This window comes from Tenrec ecaudatus, chromosome 4 (assembly GCF_050624435.1).
Source record: "Tenrec ecaudatus isolate mTenEca1 chromosome 4, mTenEca1.hap1, whole genome shotgun sequence".
Taxonomy (NCBI): domain Eukaryota; kingdom Metazoa; phylum Chordata; class Mammalia; order Afrosoricida; family Tenrecidae; genus Tenrec; species Tenrec ecaudatus.
This window is the reverse complement of record NC_134533.1, coordinates 108,870,452-108,883,098: the sequence shown is the minus strand read 5'-3', so window position 1 is coordinate 108,883,098 and position 12,647 is coordinate 108,870,452. Positions and strand designations below refer to the sequence as shown.

Below are 12,647 nucleotides of genomic sequence, written 5' to 3'. Positions count from 1 at the left end.
TCTCATCAAAATTCATACATACATCCATTGTATCAAGCACATTTTTTTTGTTTTCAATCATTTTTATTGGGGGCTTGTACAATTCTTATCACAATCCATACATCCATCCATTGTGTCAAGCACATTTGTACATTTATTGACATCATTATTCTCAAAACATTTGCTTTCTGCTTGAGCGCTTGGTATCAGCTCCTCATTTTTCCCCTCCCTCCTGCCCCCTGCTCCCTCTCTTTCAGTTTACTACACCTCCAGAGAATGATTCCAACTGCAGTCGCCCCCAGCGATCACTTCCTCTTTGAACTCTTTCTGACTTCACAGTGCTTCATGTAGTTTATACTTGTTGGCATCATTTCTGGGCCTAAATGATACATTGCAGTAGAGACATACTGTCTGGGAATTTTATAGGACCTGGTTTAGGATTCACAAAAAAAGGTGCTCAGAAGTGGGTGCTGCTAATTCATTGCTAATCAGGGATTATGAGTTTTTCTTAGTGTAGCCTACTGTCCTACATATTGATCTTAACATGAATTAACAATGCATACTAATCTAGGCTGCTGGATCTTTTCCTCCCAGTCAGCTTCTCACAACTCACAGAGCTAATCAAGGAGTCTTTCAATGTATTGCTGTTTGTATAGTCCTTTGCAGTTTATCCAGTCTATCTGTGTGAGTCATCTCATGTAATCCTCAGTATAGCTCTGGGAGGGAGATGGCACCGCCCTTACTTTACAGATGACATGGAGGTATCAGAGCCTGAAATGGGTCTGGTCACCCAGCTAGCTTGTGCTGGCACCCACACTCGACTGCTGATTACGGCTGCTTTCCTACTGCCCTTTCCTTCTCTGATGCAGAGCCTGCCCTTGATTATACTTGAGATCCTGCTGAGCGTTGTAGTTGTTTCATAGCTGCTTCCCTGGGGAAGGAAAAAAGATATTCAGTAGCTGCTACTTAGAAAGAGTAAAAAAGAGGTTAGATTGGTTTTTAATATAATTAATTGAATTAATATAAAATTTCAGTTAGATCTAGTAGTGGGATTTGTATACTAATGATAAGTTAAATCTTAAGCTGACCGGTGTGCTTGGGTGTTAACTAGTTATACCCACATCTCTAGTAGACCATCTACTCTTCTCTGGATCTAGGCAACTAGACCTGTAATGTGCAGACCAGAAAGGGCCAGACTTAAGTCAAGTATGGAAATGTCACACTAAGGACTCCCTCCCCCAAAGTGGTCTGGGCATAAGACCCTACGAGCTTCTGCTCATGCAGGTTCTGTTGGATTACAGAGGCATGACACTTGGCAAGCTTTTACATTTTTGTTTCATGTTCTTAAAATCCTTGGAAGCTCGAGTGGGTGTTCAGACCAAAAAGCTGCTTCCTGTAGTGTTTACGTAAAGGATCATTTTTAGAGAGTTATGTGAAATGGAACTGGGTCTGACGTCAGTTCCGAGTGTGCTCTCCCCCTGGAGAAATAGCCCATATGTAAAGACAGATGTGAGAGTCAAGTTCTTTTACATATAAATAAAAATGGGATCACTGCTGGGAGTTGGAGGTTGGAGGAGAGCAGGGTTCACTGTAAGCCAGAGAAAACCAAGTTGTTCTTATGTGTGCTTTTAAAAGCCTCCTTTGTGTATGTGGATTCATAAGCCTAAATATGCACAATATATAAATGTACAATAAATTAATAATAATATAACAATAAATAAACACGTTTTCATTTATTGATTATTCTTGTACTCTGTCTAAATAGTTTTGTAACCTACAGTCTTGAAGATAGCTTTCTATATTATCTTCCAAGAACTTTATAGTTTTATGTTTTACATTTAAGTCTATCAGGTATATGAAGTTGAGTTTATGTGTGGAGTGAGGTCAAGGTCCATTTCCCTTTATGGTTGCCCGTTTGCCTTAGAACCAGCCTAATCCTTTCTCCACCCTCCAAGGAATCTCTTCTTTCATGATTGAGGATCCCTATGTGTGTGTGAATCTATTCTTTTTCATTAGTCTGTTGATCTCTTCCTACACTAATGCCTCACTATTTTAATTACTATAATTTTATAGGAAGTGAACCTCCTTACTTTTTTTTTTTTCAAAAATGCTTTGGCTGCTTTTGTTCTTCTGAACTTCCATATGTTGGTTAACTGATTCATCAAGTCTCAGCAAACAAACAAAAAACAGTCTGCTGGGATTTGGACGGAGATAGCATTTAATCTATCAATCACTTTAGAGATTTGACATCTTTATCATCTTGATTCTTTCACATAAGAATAAGGTATATCAATATTTGTTTAGATCTAATTTGTTGTTTCTTGATAAAATGTTTTTGAGATAAATGTATAACATAAACTTATGTAAGTCCTTTTAAAGGGCATTACTTGGTGGCTTTTAGAACATTTAAGTGTTATGCTGTCAACGCCGCCAAAGCCGCTTCCAACGGAAATGAATCTGAGAACTAGAGTAAGCCATGAGCATGCTGGAGGTGGGCCCAGGCAAGAGTCAGAGTGAGCATACTGATTGAGCGTACATGGTTTTAATAAGGCAGTTTCACTGAAAAAGAAGGAGGAGGAGGCACAGGAAGAAAGAAGGAAGGAGTAAATGCAATACTGGTTACCATACCAAAATGAATTGATCGACTTTCAACCGCTCAGATGTAGCATATGATAAAGAACTGAAGGTGTGGAAGGAAGAAGTTCAAGCTGCACAGAAGGCAGTGGTGAAAACAAGGCTCCAGGAATTGATAGAACACTAATTGAGGTATTTCAACAAATGGTTACAACCTTCATTCCTCTAATCCAAGAAATCTGAGGGACAACTACCTGCCCAACCAAATGGAACAGATCCATATCTGTGTAGATTCCAAAGAAAGGTGATCCAATAGAATCTAGAAATTATCCAACAATATCAATAATATTACATACAAGTAAAATTTTGCTGAAGATAATGAAAAACCAGTTGCTATAGTACATCAATAGGGAACTACCAGAATTTCAGCCAAATTCATAATGAGGGATATCAGTACTGATGTCTGATGGACCTTGGTTGATTCCCGATCCCAAAGGAAAACTTTCAACCTTTTACCATCAAACATAAGTTTTCTGTATCGTTTTGTACTGCATTCCCCAGAGAGCTGACAGTCTCCAGGCATCAATCTTCCCCTAGGTCTAGGAGCTTCTCAGTGCTGGGATCTAGGTCCACGGGATGAACTCCACTCCCATTCCTCTCTCTGGAGGGGGTGGTTCCCTCTGATCTCTGCTTGCCTCTCTTTTCTGTGTGCTGTAAGCTACAGGCCACACCGCGAGGAAACTCTTCGGCTCAGGGCTGTGAGAGAACCAAAGAAGTTGCAGCCCGCCCTAACTCTCTTATGACTGATTGGTTGATAGCACATACGGTCACGTCATTGGGCATCATTCCCTAATTGTCACATTGCATTATTGCATAAATACCGAACCAGAGAATCATAGTACAGCCAATATTTGAGTGGGTGGGGCACAAGTCAATCTATGATAGTGCCTTTTTGTTTTTTAAAATGTTTATAAACTTTCTTAAAAATTAAAAAGCTTTTTAAAAAAATACCCTTGTTAAATACTCTTATGGCTGTGAGAAGAGGAAACTGGATACAGTTGTTTTCATCATTTTACTGCGGTTTTTACAGCTCTTACAACTTCCCATCCATCCGTTGTATCAAGCATATTTGTATATATGTTGCCATTATCATTTTCTAAACATTTGCTTTCTGTTTGAGCCCTTGTGTATCAGCTCCTCTTTTTTCCCTCCCCCACCACCACCCTCATGTGTTTGAAATGAACTAAACATGAGAAGGAACCTGCATATTTTATTTGTTTATTTTAATTAATTTTATTGGGAGCTCTAACAGATATTATAACAATTCATAATTAAGTTAGATCGAGTATAATTTTACAATTTCTACTACCATCAGTTTCAAAAAATTTTCTTTCTTCTTGAATTCTTTGATATTGATATTTTGATATTTATCCCCTCCCTCCCTCACCCTACTCCCCAGAAACCTTTATTATTATGTTATATATTATTGTTATTATTTGCTGTCTTGTACACCATCCAGTGTATAATATGTTCACCTACAATTCTGTTATTCATTCCCTTTGAGTGGGGTTATACAGTCATCATTGCAATCAGCTTCCCCTCCTGCCCCCCTTCCTGTACTCTCAGGGAATCATTACTCCCGCTACTGTTTCTGAAGGGTTATCTCTCTTGGATTTCATGCATCAAATGCTCTTAATTATATAAATGAGCATACGTAAGTCTAACAAGATTCATGAGGTAAAACAAAGACCATAATAGGGAAGGAAATATTAAAGAACTAGAGGAAATATTCTGACAGCAGAAGGATCCTACATATTTTATAGCACGTTCTATTGAATTGATGCATCTTGTGAGGCACAGAGTGCTAGTATGCTTTAGGTGAGATGTATAATTACTCTCAGGAGAGTCCATGACTAAGTGACAATAGTTTTGGTAGTACCTATATTTTTCACAATGTTCTTCGCCCCTCTAGTTCTGATATCATTGAAAAGCAAACAAAAAAACTTTTACTGCAGAGATAGTTCTGATGTCTCAAATCTGTTCAATCTCTGGAGATGATATACACGATATTTCTGTACCACCTATAATTTGGAAATTAAAAAGCCTTTTAAAAAATACCCTGATGACTATGAGAAGAGGAGACTGTGGATACAGCTGTTATGTAGCATCACCTCATGTAGCTGTGTCGGGGATCAGGGCTTCCTTACGCGTTAGCATTTATAGTTAGTCAGGATGACCTTTCAATTTCTGCAGTAAGAGGGAGCAGATCGGAGGGAACAATGGTGAACAGAAAGTGAGAGGTTTACCAGAGGTGGGCTGTGGTGGTCTTATGGTAGCTTCAGCATCATCTACGGGGAAAGAAAGACCTATTCATCCAAATTAGAGTTAGACTCCTCAGAGCTTACATATATATTTGAGTCGACAAGCCCATGTCCCCCTAAGACCCTCTCTCACACGAAGGAAGAGCGCACAGTAACATTGCGATATGTCTTCTAAAGACTTGGATGTTTCTTTGGACCCTGTGGGAATTCCTAGGACAGCAATTGATGTTCTGTATCCTGAAAGGGACCTTTGCAATTACTAATGAAGGGTTGGCCTTTTTTCCTTTGCAGATTGACATCAATAAATGCCATTATTTAGTAGATTTGGACACTTCGAGAGAAACACCTCGGGAACCAAACTATTCAGCTAATCGAGAAGAATGGATCAGCCTGGCCTCCAGACCGTTCCTTGATGCTGCTAGGTATGTTGTGTTGATGCTAAAGGGGGTAGTGGGTGGGACTGGTAGGGTGAAAATTGGATTCTAGGGGTAAATAACTTCCAGTCCTTGGCTGACCCTGTGAGCCATTGTTATTTTATTTGGCCCCAAACACTCTTCTAATCTTGCCTTGTTCCTGAGGAATCCAAGAGTTCTCCTTTTTTTTTTTTTTTTTTGGCTTTACAAAGAGAACTTTATTCTGTCTTCCTTGAGGTACAGGACAAAGAAATGTAGACGTGGCTGTTTAAAAAAAATAAGGTTCTCAACAGGTTGGCTGTAGAAAGTCCTGGTCTCTTTTCAACATCTGAGGTGCCTGCATCCCTCGGAGATCTCCGTGTGTCTGGGCATTCATATTTTACTGAGTCAAGAATATTTCCAGGGCAGGAATCTTGGCTTCAAAGGAAATGATTGTCTCCTAGGAGCCTGGTGGCATAGTGGTTATGTGTTGGGTGAAATCTGCATGGCGGGCAGTTTGAAACCACCAGCAGCTCCAAGGAAAAAGACTGGGCTTTCTACTCCCTTAAACAGTCCCAGAAACCCACCGGGGGGGAGGGGGGGGACAGGGGATTGCTAAGAGCAATGGCAGTGAATTTGGGTTCCTTGTTTGCTGATGGGAGTCAGCATCCTCTCTGCCTGCTGGCTTCGCTCCCCTGAGTTCTCTTTTTCTAGGCACCAGGATGTAATGCGTACTCTGGCATCCAGATGAGCAGACCTGTCAAGTAGATAAGTCTACTGAATAAAACTCAGACTAGCGTTTGACATTGATTTACTAATTTTGGGTAATAAATTCCAGTTATTTAAATCAAGAGTGTTGTAGTACTGTCGGAAAGATTGACTGGAAGTTCATGTCCATTTTTGCCAGGCTTAGGTTCAGTCAGGGCTGAGGCAGATTTGAAAGATTAAATAGAGAGGCCAAATAGTTTTGACTGTCTCTTCAGAAAATTTTCCTGGGTTAATAGTGAGGGTAGTCAGGAGATTCAAGTAGAAGAGCCACAGAGAGATGGCGTTTGAAAGCTCGGGTTGTTTGTGTTAGGAAGTGAGCAGATCTCCAGTCAACCGAAGGAAAGCTGCGAGGCCCAGAGAAGCCTGGTGGACAGTGCCCAGGATCAAAAAAGGTCTCAGGGAGAGGACGAGGTCCTGAGAGGAAAATCTGGGGCTCAGAAATAAGGACTGGTGTGCCAAGGCCCAGCGCCAGAAAAGCTAGATAACGTCAAGGTGCCGGTTGAAGTGTCAGGAACCATATGTGGAACTGGATACCCAGAACTAGGAGGAGATGGAAAGGGTAGCTAATTAATGGAATGAGTTAGAAGACTGGTCTTCATAGAAGTGGGTTCAGTCAAGCTTAGCAGGAAAGCCGAGATGGTCTCGAAAGTGAGGCTGGAGTGGGATTTGGATGGCTGTGAGAGGTGAGCATATCACTGCTTTTAGACGAAGTCTCTTCAGTGAGCGTCCCCTCAAAGCTAGTTGGGAAGGACAGGGGCGAGGAAAGGAATTGAGGGTGACGGAGACTTGGAGTGATTTTCAAGGACGGAACTTTCAGCCACACCATCACTCCCAAAGTCGTGTCTGATACAGAATTTCTGAGAGCTATTTCCATGTAATGAAGAATAGCCCTGCTTCTCAGCATGTATTTTTGAGAGCCTTTGATGTACCAGACATTGTTCTATATGCATTAGATGTGCCAGTGAATTAAACAAAGATCCTGGACCTTGCCGAGTTGATTGTGTGGAAGCGGGCAAGGGAGACACACAAAAGACATCATAGATAAGGGAACCAGCAATGTACGTGAGATTATGATGGCTGTTAAGCAAAGAAGGAGAGCAGAGTAAGAGGACGATTGGGATGCCACTCAGCCGGGGCTGCATGTTTCACTTGGACTGCCAAGACTGGCCTCACTGAAAAGATGATACTTGAACAGAGCCTTGAAAGATGTAAGGGGGTTAGCCTGTGGCAATCTGGGGACCAGCCAATGCAAGGAACAAGGTGGCTAGTAAGGCTGGAGTTGAGCTCGGGAAGAGAATGTGCCGCAGTGCTCGTGGTCAGAGGGTCACAGGAGGGAGGAGTGCAGATGATGAAGAGTTTTGTAGGCTCCTGAGAGGCGCCTGCTCCACAAGAAATGGGAAGCTCATGTAGGATTTTGAGTCGATGATGCGAGACGGCTTTTGTTTTAAAAGGATCATTTTGGCTACAGTGTTCACAAGGATGGAAGCCGAAGCCTGCTTAGGAGACTGCTGTGGTAATTCAGGCAAGAGATGAAAGAGAAGACAATAGAGTTGGTGAGAAATGTTTAGAGACAGGCTAGATAGAAATGGTCTGAGTTTCCTTAAAGCCTAGATTAAAGGTGGGAGAAAAAGAAAGGAGCCACGAACGACTCCAAGGATTTTGGTCAGAAAAACCACAAAATCAAAATTGCCAGGAACTCAGATAGGAAAGACTGTAAGTGGAACAGTCTGTGAGGACCATGAGGGAAGACTCACTTCAGTTGGGTTCAGTTTGGTGTGTCAGTGGGCAAACAGAGTTATTGCATGTCCAGCTGGGGCTTCTGAGCTAGAGCCGTGTCTAAGTGTTGGCAATAACATAGCATTTAAAAGCATGAGAATAGATGAGATGACCAAGAGTGAATGAAGTTAGGGTTGGAGTATTATTGAAGCCCTTCAACATTTAAGAGCTTAAGCTTCGTGTAGGCATGACCCTGCCCTGGGGAGCTTAGAGCACACTGATGGAGATGGGCATGCAATTAGATGGCTGTCATACATGACTGAATATGATTAGTGATGTAACAGAAGGTCTTTGCTGTTGGAAAATCACAAGGGAGAGATTGATTCCCAAAAATTGCATTTGAAGATTGCATTAGTGTGGGGGAGATGGGCTGGAAGAAGAAAAATGTAGAGAAGTCCGGGAGATGACTCTGGTGAACTAGATAGAGGTAATGCGGGAGGGAAGTCAGGAGATACATTGCTTGCAGAGTAGGCCAGGCCAAGTTTCAGATCCAGGAAACTCATGACTTTTCCCCAAGAGCCTGGCTCAAGCTGTTTTTGTTTTGTTTGTTTTTTTAACCTTTTGCTATATTGAAAGTGCTAGTCATGGCTATAAATTGTTTTTTCTAGCACAAGATGCTGCTCTCTGTCCAGGAACTTTTGCAAGTTGAGCAGAACTTGCTACAGAGTCTGGACCAGACACAGACACTTACTTATTTCATTATACATCCCTATTCTCTATTGATTGGTCCCTGCAGCTTCTTCATTTTCTAGCCCCCCGCTGCGCATACCCCTAGTGTCGGTGGAGGATAAGTGAGGGTTATTGGGGAATGCTTTCTGGGGTTTCTCATTTCCCTGAAGGTTGTATTCAGGCATTATTTATATTACCAGATGCTAAGAAAGGAAGAAATCAGTTAAGTTACAGTGCACTTGGAGGTCTGCCAAAGAAGCCACGGAATCAAAAGACCTACGTAAAGAATGTAATAGCACTTGCTAGTTCCTGCTTGAGTCCCCAAATTCCGCATTAGTGAAATCTAAATATGAATACTGTGTCTGCATTATGGGGCTGCTGTGAGAATTAAATGAGCGCGGGAAGATGCAAGAGCGTTGAAATTCTAAAGCAGTGTAGGCCTATCAATTAATTAGTAGCCGGCCTAGGATTCCCAAAACATGATGATTTATTTCACACTTTGCTGCCTCAGCACTTCCTAGTAACATTGATCTAACTTGCCAAAAGAGCAGGATGCTGCAGGTCCATTTGCCACAGTATGGCAGCTTATATACATCAGCACTGTGACATCTCATGTTACCGACTCCGAGCCAGTTAAGGTAGACTCTCTCCGCGGAGGCTGTGCCTCAGAGGTGGCTCTCTGAGCTCGAGTGTGGCCCTGAGGTGCCTTAAAGCCTCTTCACCAGGCCATAGTGATGTGTTATGGGAGACGGGGGGGGGGGGGGAGAGAGAGAAATAGAAGAGTAAGTCAAAAAGCATTTCTACAAAATCATAGAAATCTTTTTCATGCAAAACTATCACAATCTGAAGCTGTTGTTCCTCCATGTATCCTCCATCTAGGTCTCCATGCTTCTGAAGGTTGTGTTTCCATCTCCTTAACTCTCCTCCAAAGAATGCCATGTTCCTAAATTTGCGTTACATGCAAACATCTTTGAGGGAGTCAGCCTGTGTTCCTTTCCAATGGGCTTTGAGTTTAAGGAACAAAGGGAAGTCTGAAGAGATAAGGTCCAGGCGTAGGTTAAATGGGGTCAAGTTTCCCACTAAAATTCTCATCAGACAGCCCTTAATGCCCTTGAAGAGTGAGCAGGTACATTGTTTAATGGGGGAAGGGGACACATGGAGAGGGGATTCCTTAGTACAACTTTCCTGGCTTTTTTCTCACTAAAGCAGTTTTCAAATTTCCTCATAATTAGATCCCATAATTGTTCTCTGTCCTTTGAGAAAATCTCCCAAGATTACCCATTTGGAATCCCAGGACAGTCACCAGAACCTTCTGAGCAGACCACTGTACCTGGAATCTAATTGGACCTTGTTTGGGGAAGGCACTCTAATGAGACACGTGTATTACTGAGAGAACTCTGCCGCTAGCCTGGGATCACAGAGGCATGCTTCAACCCATTTCATTTGAGAACCAAGCACGACTCATGCGTGTGTGACCTGGCACCTGGAAGCAGTACTTTTTGACTCGTAACGGGACCATCCAGCTGTAATGGCCACATGTGTTTTAGATTGAATGGTAAGTCAACTATTCTCCAGCTAGTATCTGGAAAAGGAGAAAGTTTAAATAAGTCTGAGCAGCATCCTATCATATGTCTGGTTTAAATTGTAAGCAGGTTTGCGTCCCAAATATTTCCGTCCCTAAAATCAAAATCAGCTTTCTTTTAGTTTGCCTGTAGATCTTTTTCCCCCATCTTCCATTCCTCTGCCATCTGTCCAATCAATAGTTATTTGTGGAGCCCTGGGAGGCACTGTGATGGCCATTAGGTATACAGTGGTGAACTGTACACCCAGTCCCTGTTCTCATGGACAAAGGTCTTCTGCCCCAGAACGAGGAAGCTGGCATTAAACAAATCATGATATAATAGCTAACTGTGTTGAAGTGCTTTCAAGAAAAAGTACAGCGTGCGATGGGCACAGGAATCAGCAGCAGAGAAGCACCTGGAGAGTCCTTGTTCAGGCCGCCGGTAGGCAGGTCTGCACCTCAGAGTATTTACTGAACACTGTGTGTTTGTCTCAGAGCTGCTTGCTTTATTGAAACTAGGCAGAGATGCTGCTCTTAAATTGCTTGTAACACTTGTAGGAAGACCTACACATATGAAAACAATGTGCAAACATATAAGTGCTGGAAGCTCAAAGTAGGAGAGGTCCATGAAGGCAAGATGGAGCCCTAATGGTGTAGTGGTTACACATCGGACTGCAACCCACATGGTCCACAGTTCGAGACCCCCAGCAGCTCCAAAGGAGAAAGACTGGGCTTTCTACTCCGGTAAACAGTTACCGTCTGAGAAACTCACAGGGGCCTCACTGCAAGTCAGCATTGACTCGATGGCAGTGAATATGAAGGCAAGAGTCCATTGGGAAGGCTTCATAAAAGATGTGGTCCATGAACTGAGACTTCAAGGAAAGTGAGATTTATATTAATGGCAGAGGGGAAAATCACTAATTGAAACAGAAGATATTATGAATTCAAGTACAAAGATAAAAGAAACCTGGCCTAGGTAAGGATAGTTCAATTTACCCTTTGATTGGTTTGGTTTTGCTCTGAGTAGGTAACCTTATCTAAGATCTATTGTCCAAATCAGGGTTCATTTGAAAATGCCCGACCCGGCCCCGTCAAGAGAGGCTATCTGTGGTCAGCCTGTGCGAGTCTCACAATATAAAAGGAACATATCCCAAAGAGCGGGGCGGGGGGTGAAGTAGATAATGTGGTGCCTGTGCCCCGTAGTCTGTGTGCACTGTGTGCTTGGCCTTGGTTTATTCGGCTTAATTTGTTGGCCTGCCTTTTGTTTGCAATGACTGTGGTCTAGATTGGTCCTCAACTGACGTAAAGGGAAGGAAGCAGTCAGGTGGGAGTGAAGACAAGCGTCAAGAAAAGGGCTTCAAGAGCCAAGAAGGTTGTTACCATCTGGGAGAATGCACCCCAAAGGTCCATCAGCTGCTTTTCTTAACAGGCATCTTCTTCGTATTCTCAGGGGACTGGAAACCACACACCCCTCTCCTTTGAAAAGGACCCAGGTGTGTGAGCTTCGTGTCCTCTTTCTAGTTTCTCCTTGTGCCTCGCCAGAACTAGAAGTGCAGTTTCTCTTCGTACAACTTGACTGAGGCTGGCTAATTTTCTCAAGGTCTAGCAATCAATCCCTCCAGGACATGGGGTCTACCCTAGTGCACTGTCTCTCTGAAAACCAGACACATTTGTCATTCTCGCATTCCAGTCTTTCTAAAATTAGAGGGGGTTTTGTTTTCACTCTCTGAGGCCTGATATAACTGCTACTTGTAGGAAATAGCCCGACAAGTGGGTAATGGAATACCGACTTTGAGATCCCCCAGAGAGGAGGGAAGGGAGAGTGTGGCTATCAACTACCAGCGCAGTGGTGGGTTCGATTCTCAGTGTGGTAGGAATATTTGGCCATGGGGTGTGGAGGGAAACGCCTCTCCCTGTGTTGGAGTTTGTCTCCTGGGCAACAGAGTTGGTGGTAGCTATCTGGCAATGGCACCCCACAGTCGTTTCAGCCACTCACAGTAGCCATCCTTTGTACTTTCCTCACTTTGGGTTTTTGTTTAGAAAATTTGATACTTTAGTATTTTGGAGCAAATTAGCTCTATCTGACCTGCAGTCCACCACCCCTGGTTGCACAGTGGCTAAGTGTGGGGCTAACTGGAAGCACACAGTTTGAACCCCCCGCCCCCAGCTGCTCCACAGGAGAAAGTTGAGGCAGTCTGTTTCTGCAGAGATTCGCAGCCTCAGAAATCCTACGGAGCAGGTCCACTCTGCCCTATAGGGCTGCTATGAGCTGGAATTGGCCTGACGGCAGTGGGTTTTGCCTCTGTTACACCGTGGTAGCTTGTGTGTTGCTGGGAGCTGTCCTCTAGTATTTCACACACCGCAGGTGGATCATCCGTGGTTGACAGACTTCAGCAGCGCTTCAAGACCAAGACAGACAACACAGAAAGGTCTAGAAGTCTACTTCTGAAAATTAGCTGATGAAAACCTTACGGAACACAGCACAATGGCAGTCTGAAGATGGACCCTTCAGCTTGGAAGGCTCTTACTTGGAAAAGTACACAGCTGCCTCCCCAGTGCACTCACATACATGCTGAAGAGGGTGGAGATGGTGCAGCACTGGACAGT

At 43.2% G+C, this 12,647-nt stretch overlaps 1 protein-coding gene across 2 annotated transcripts in view; it reads left to right on the top strand.

The window, feature by feature from the left end:
• Positions 1–12,647, top strand: part of ALG9 (ALG9 alpha-1,2-mannosyltransferase) — a 118,260-nt gene that overhangs the window by 81,369 nt on the left and 24,244 nt on the right. For both annotated transcript variants that reach the window (XM_075546583.1, XM_075546584.1), the window contains exon 14: positions 5,166–5,296. In XM_075546583.1, the coding sequence (XP_075402698.1) occupies positions 5,166–5,296 (131 nt within the window). The remainder of the gene's footprint in view (positions 1–5,165; positions 5,297–12,647) is intronic.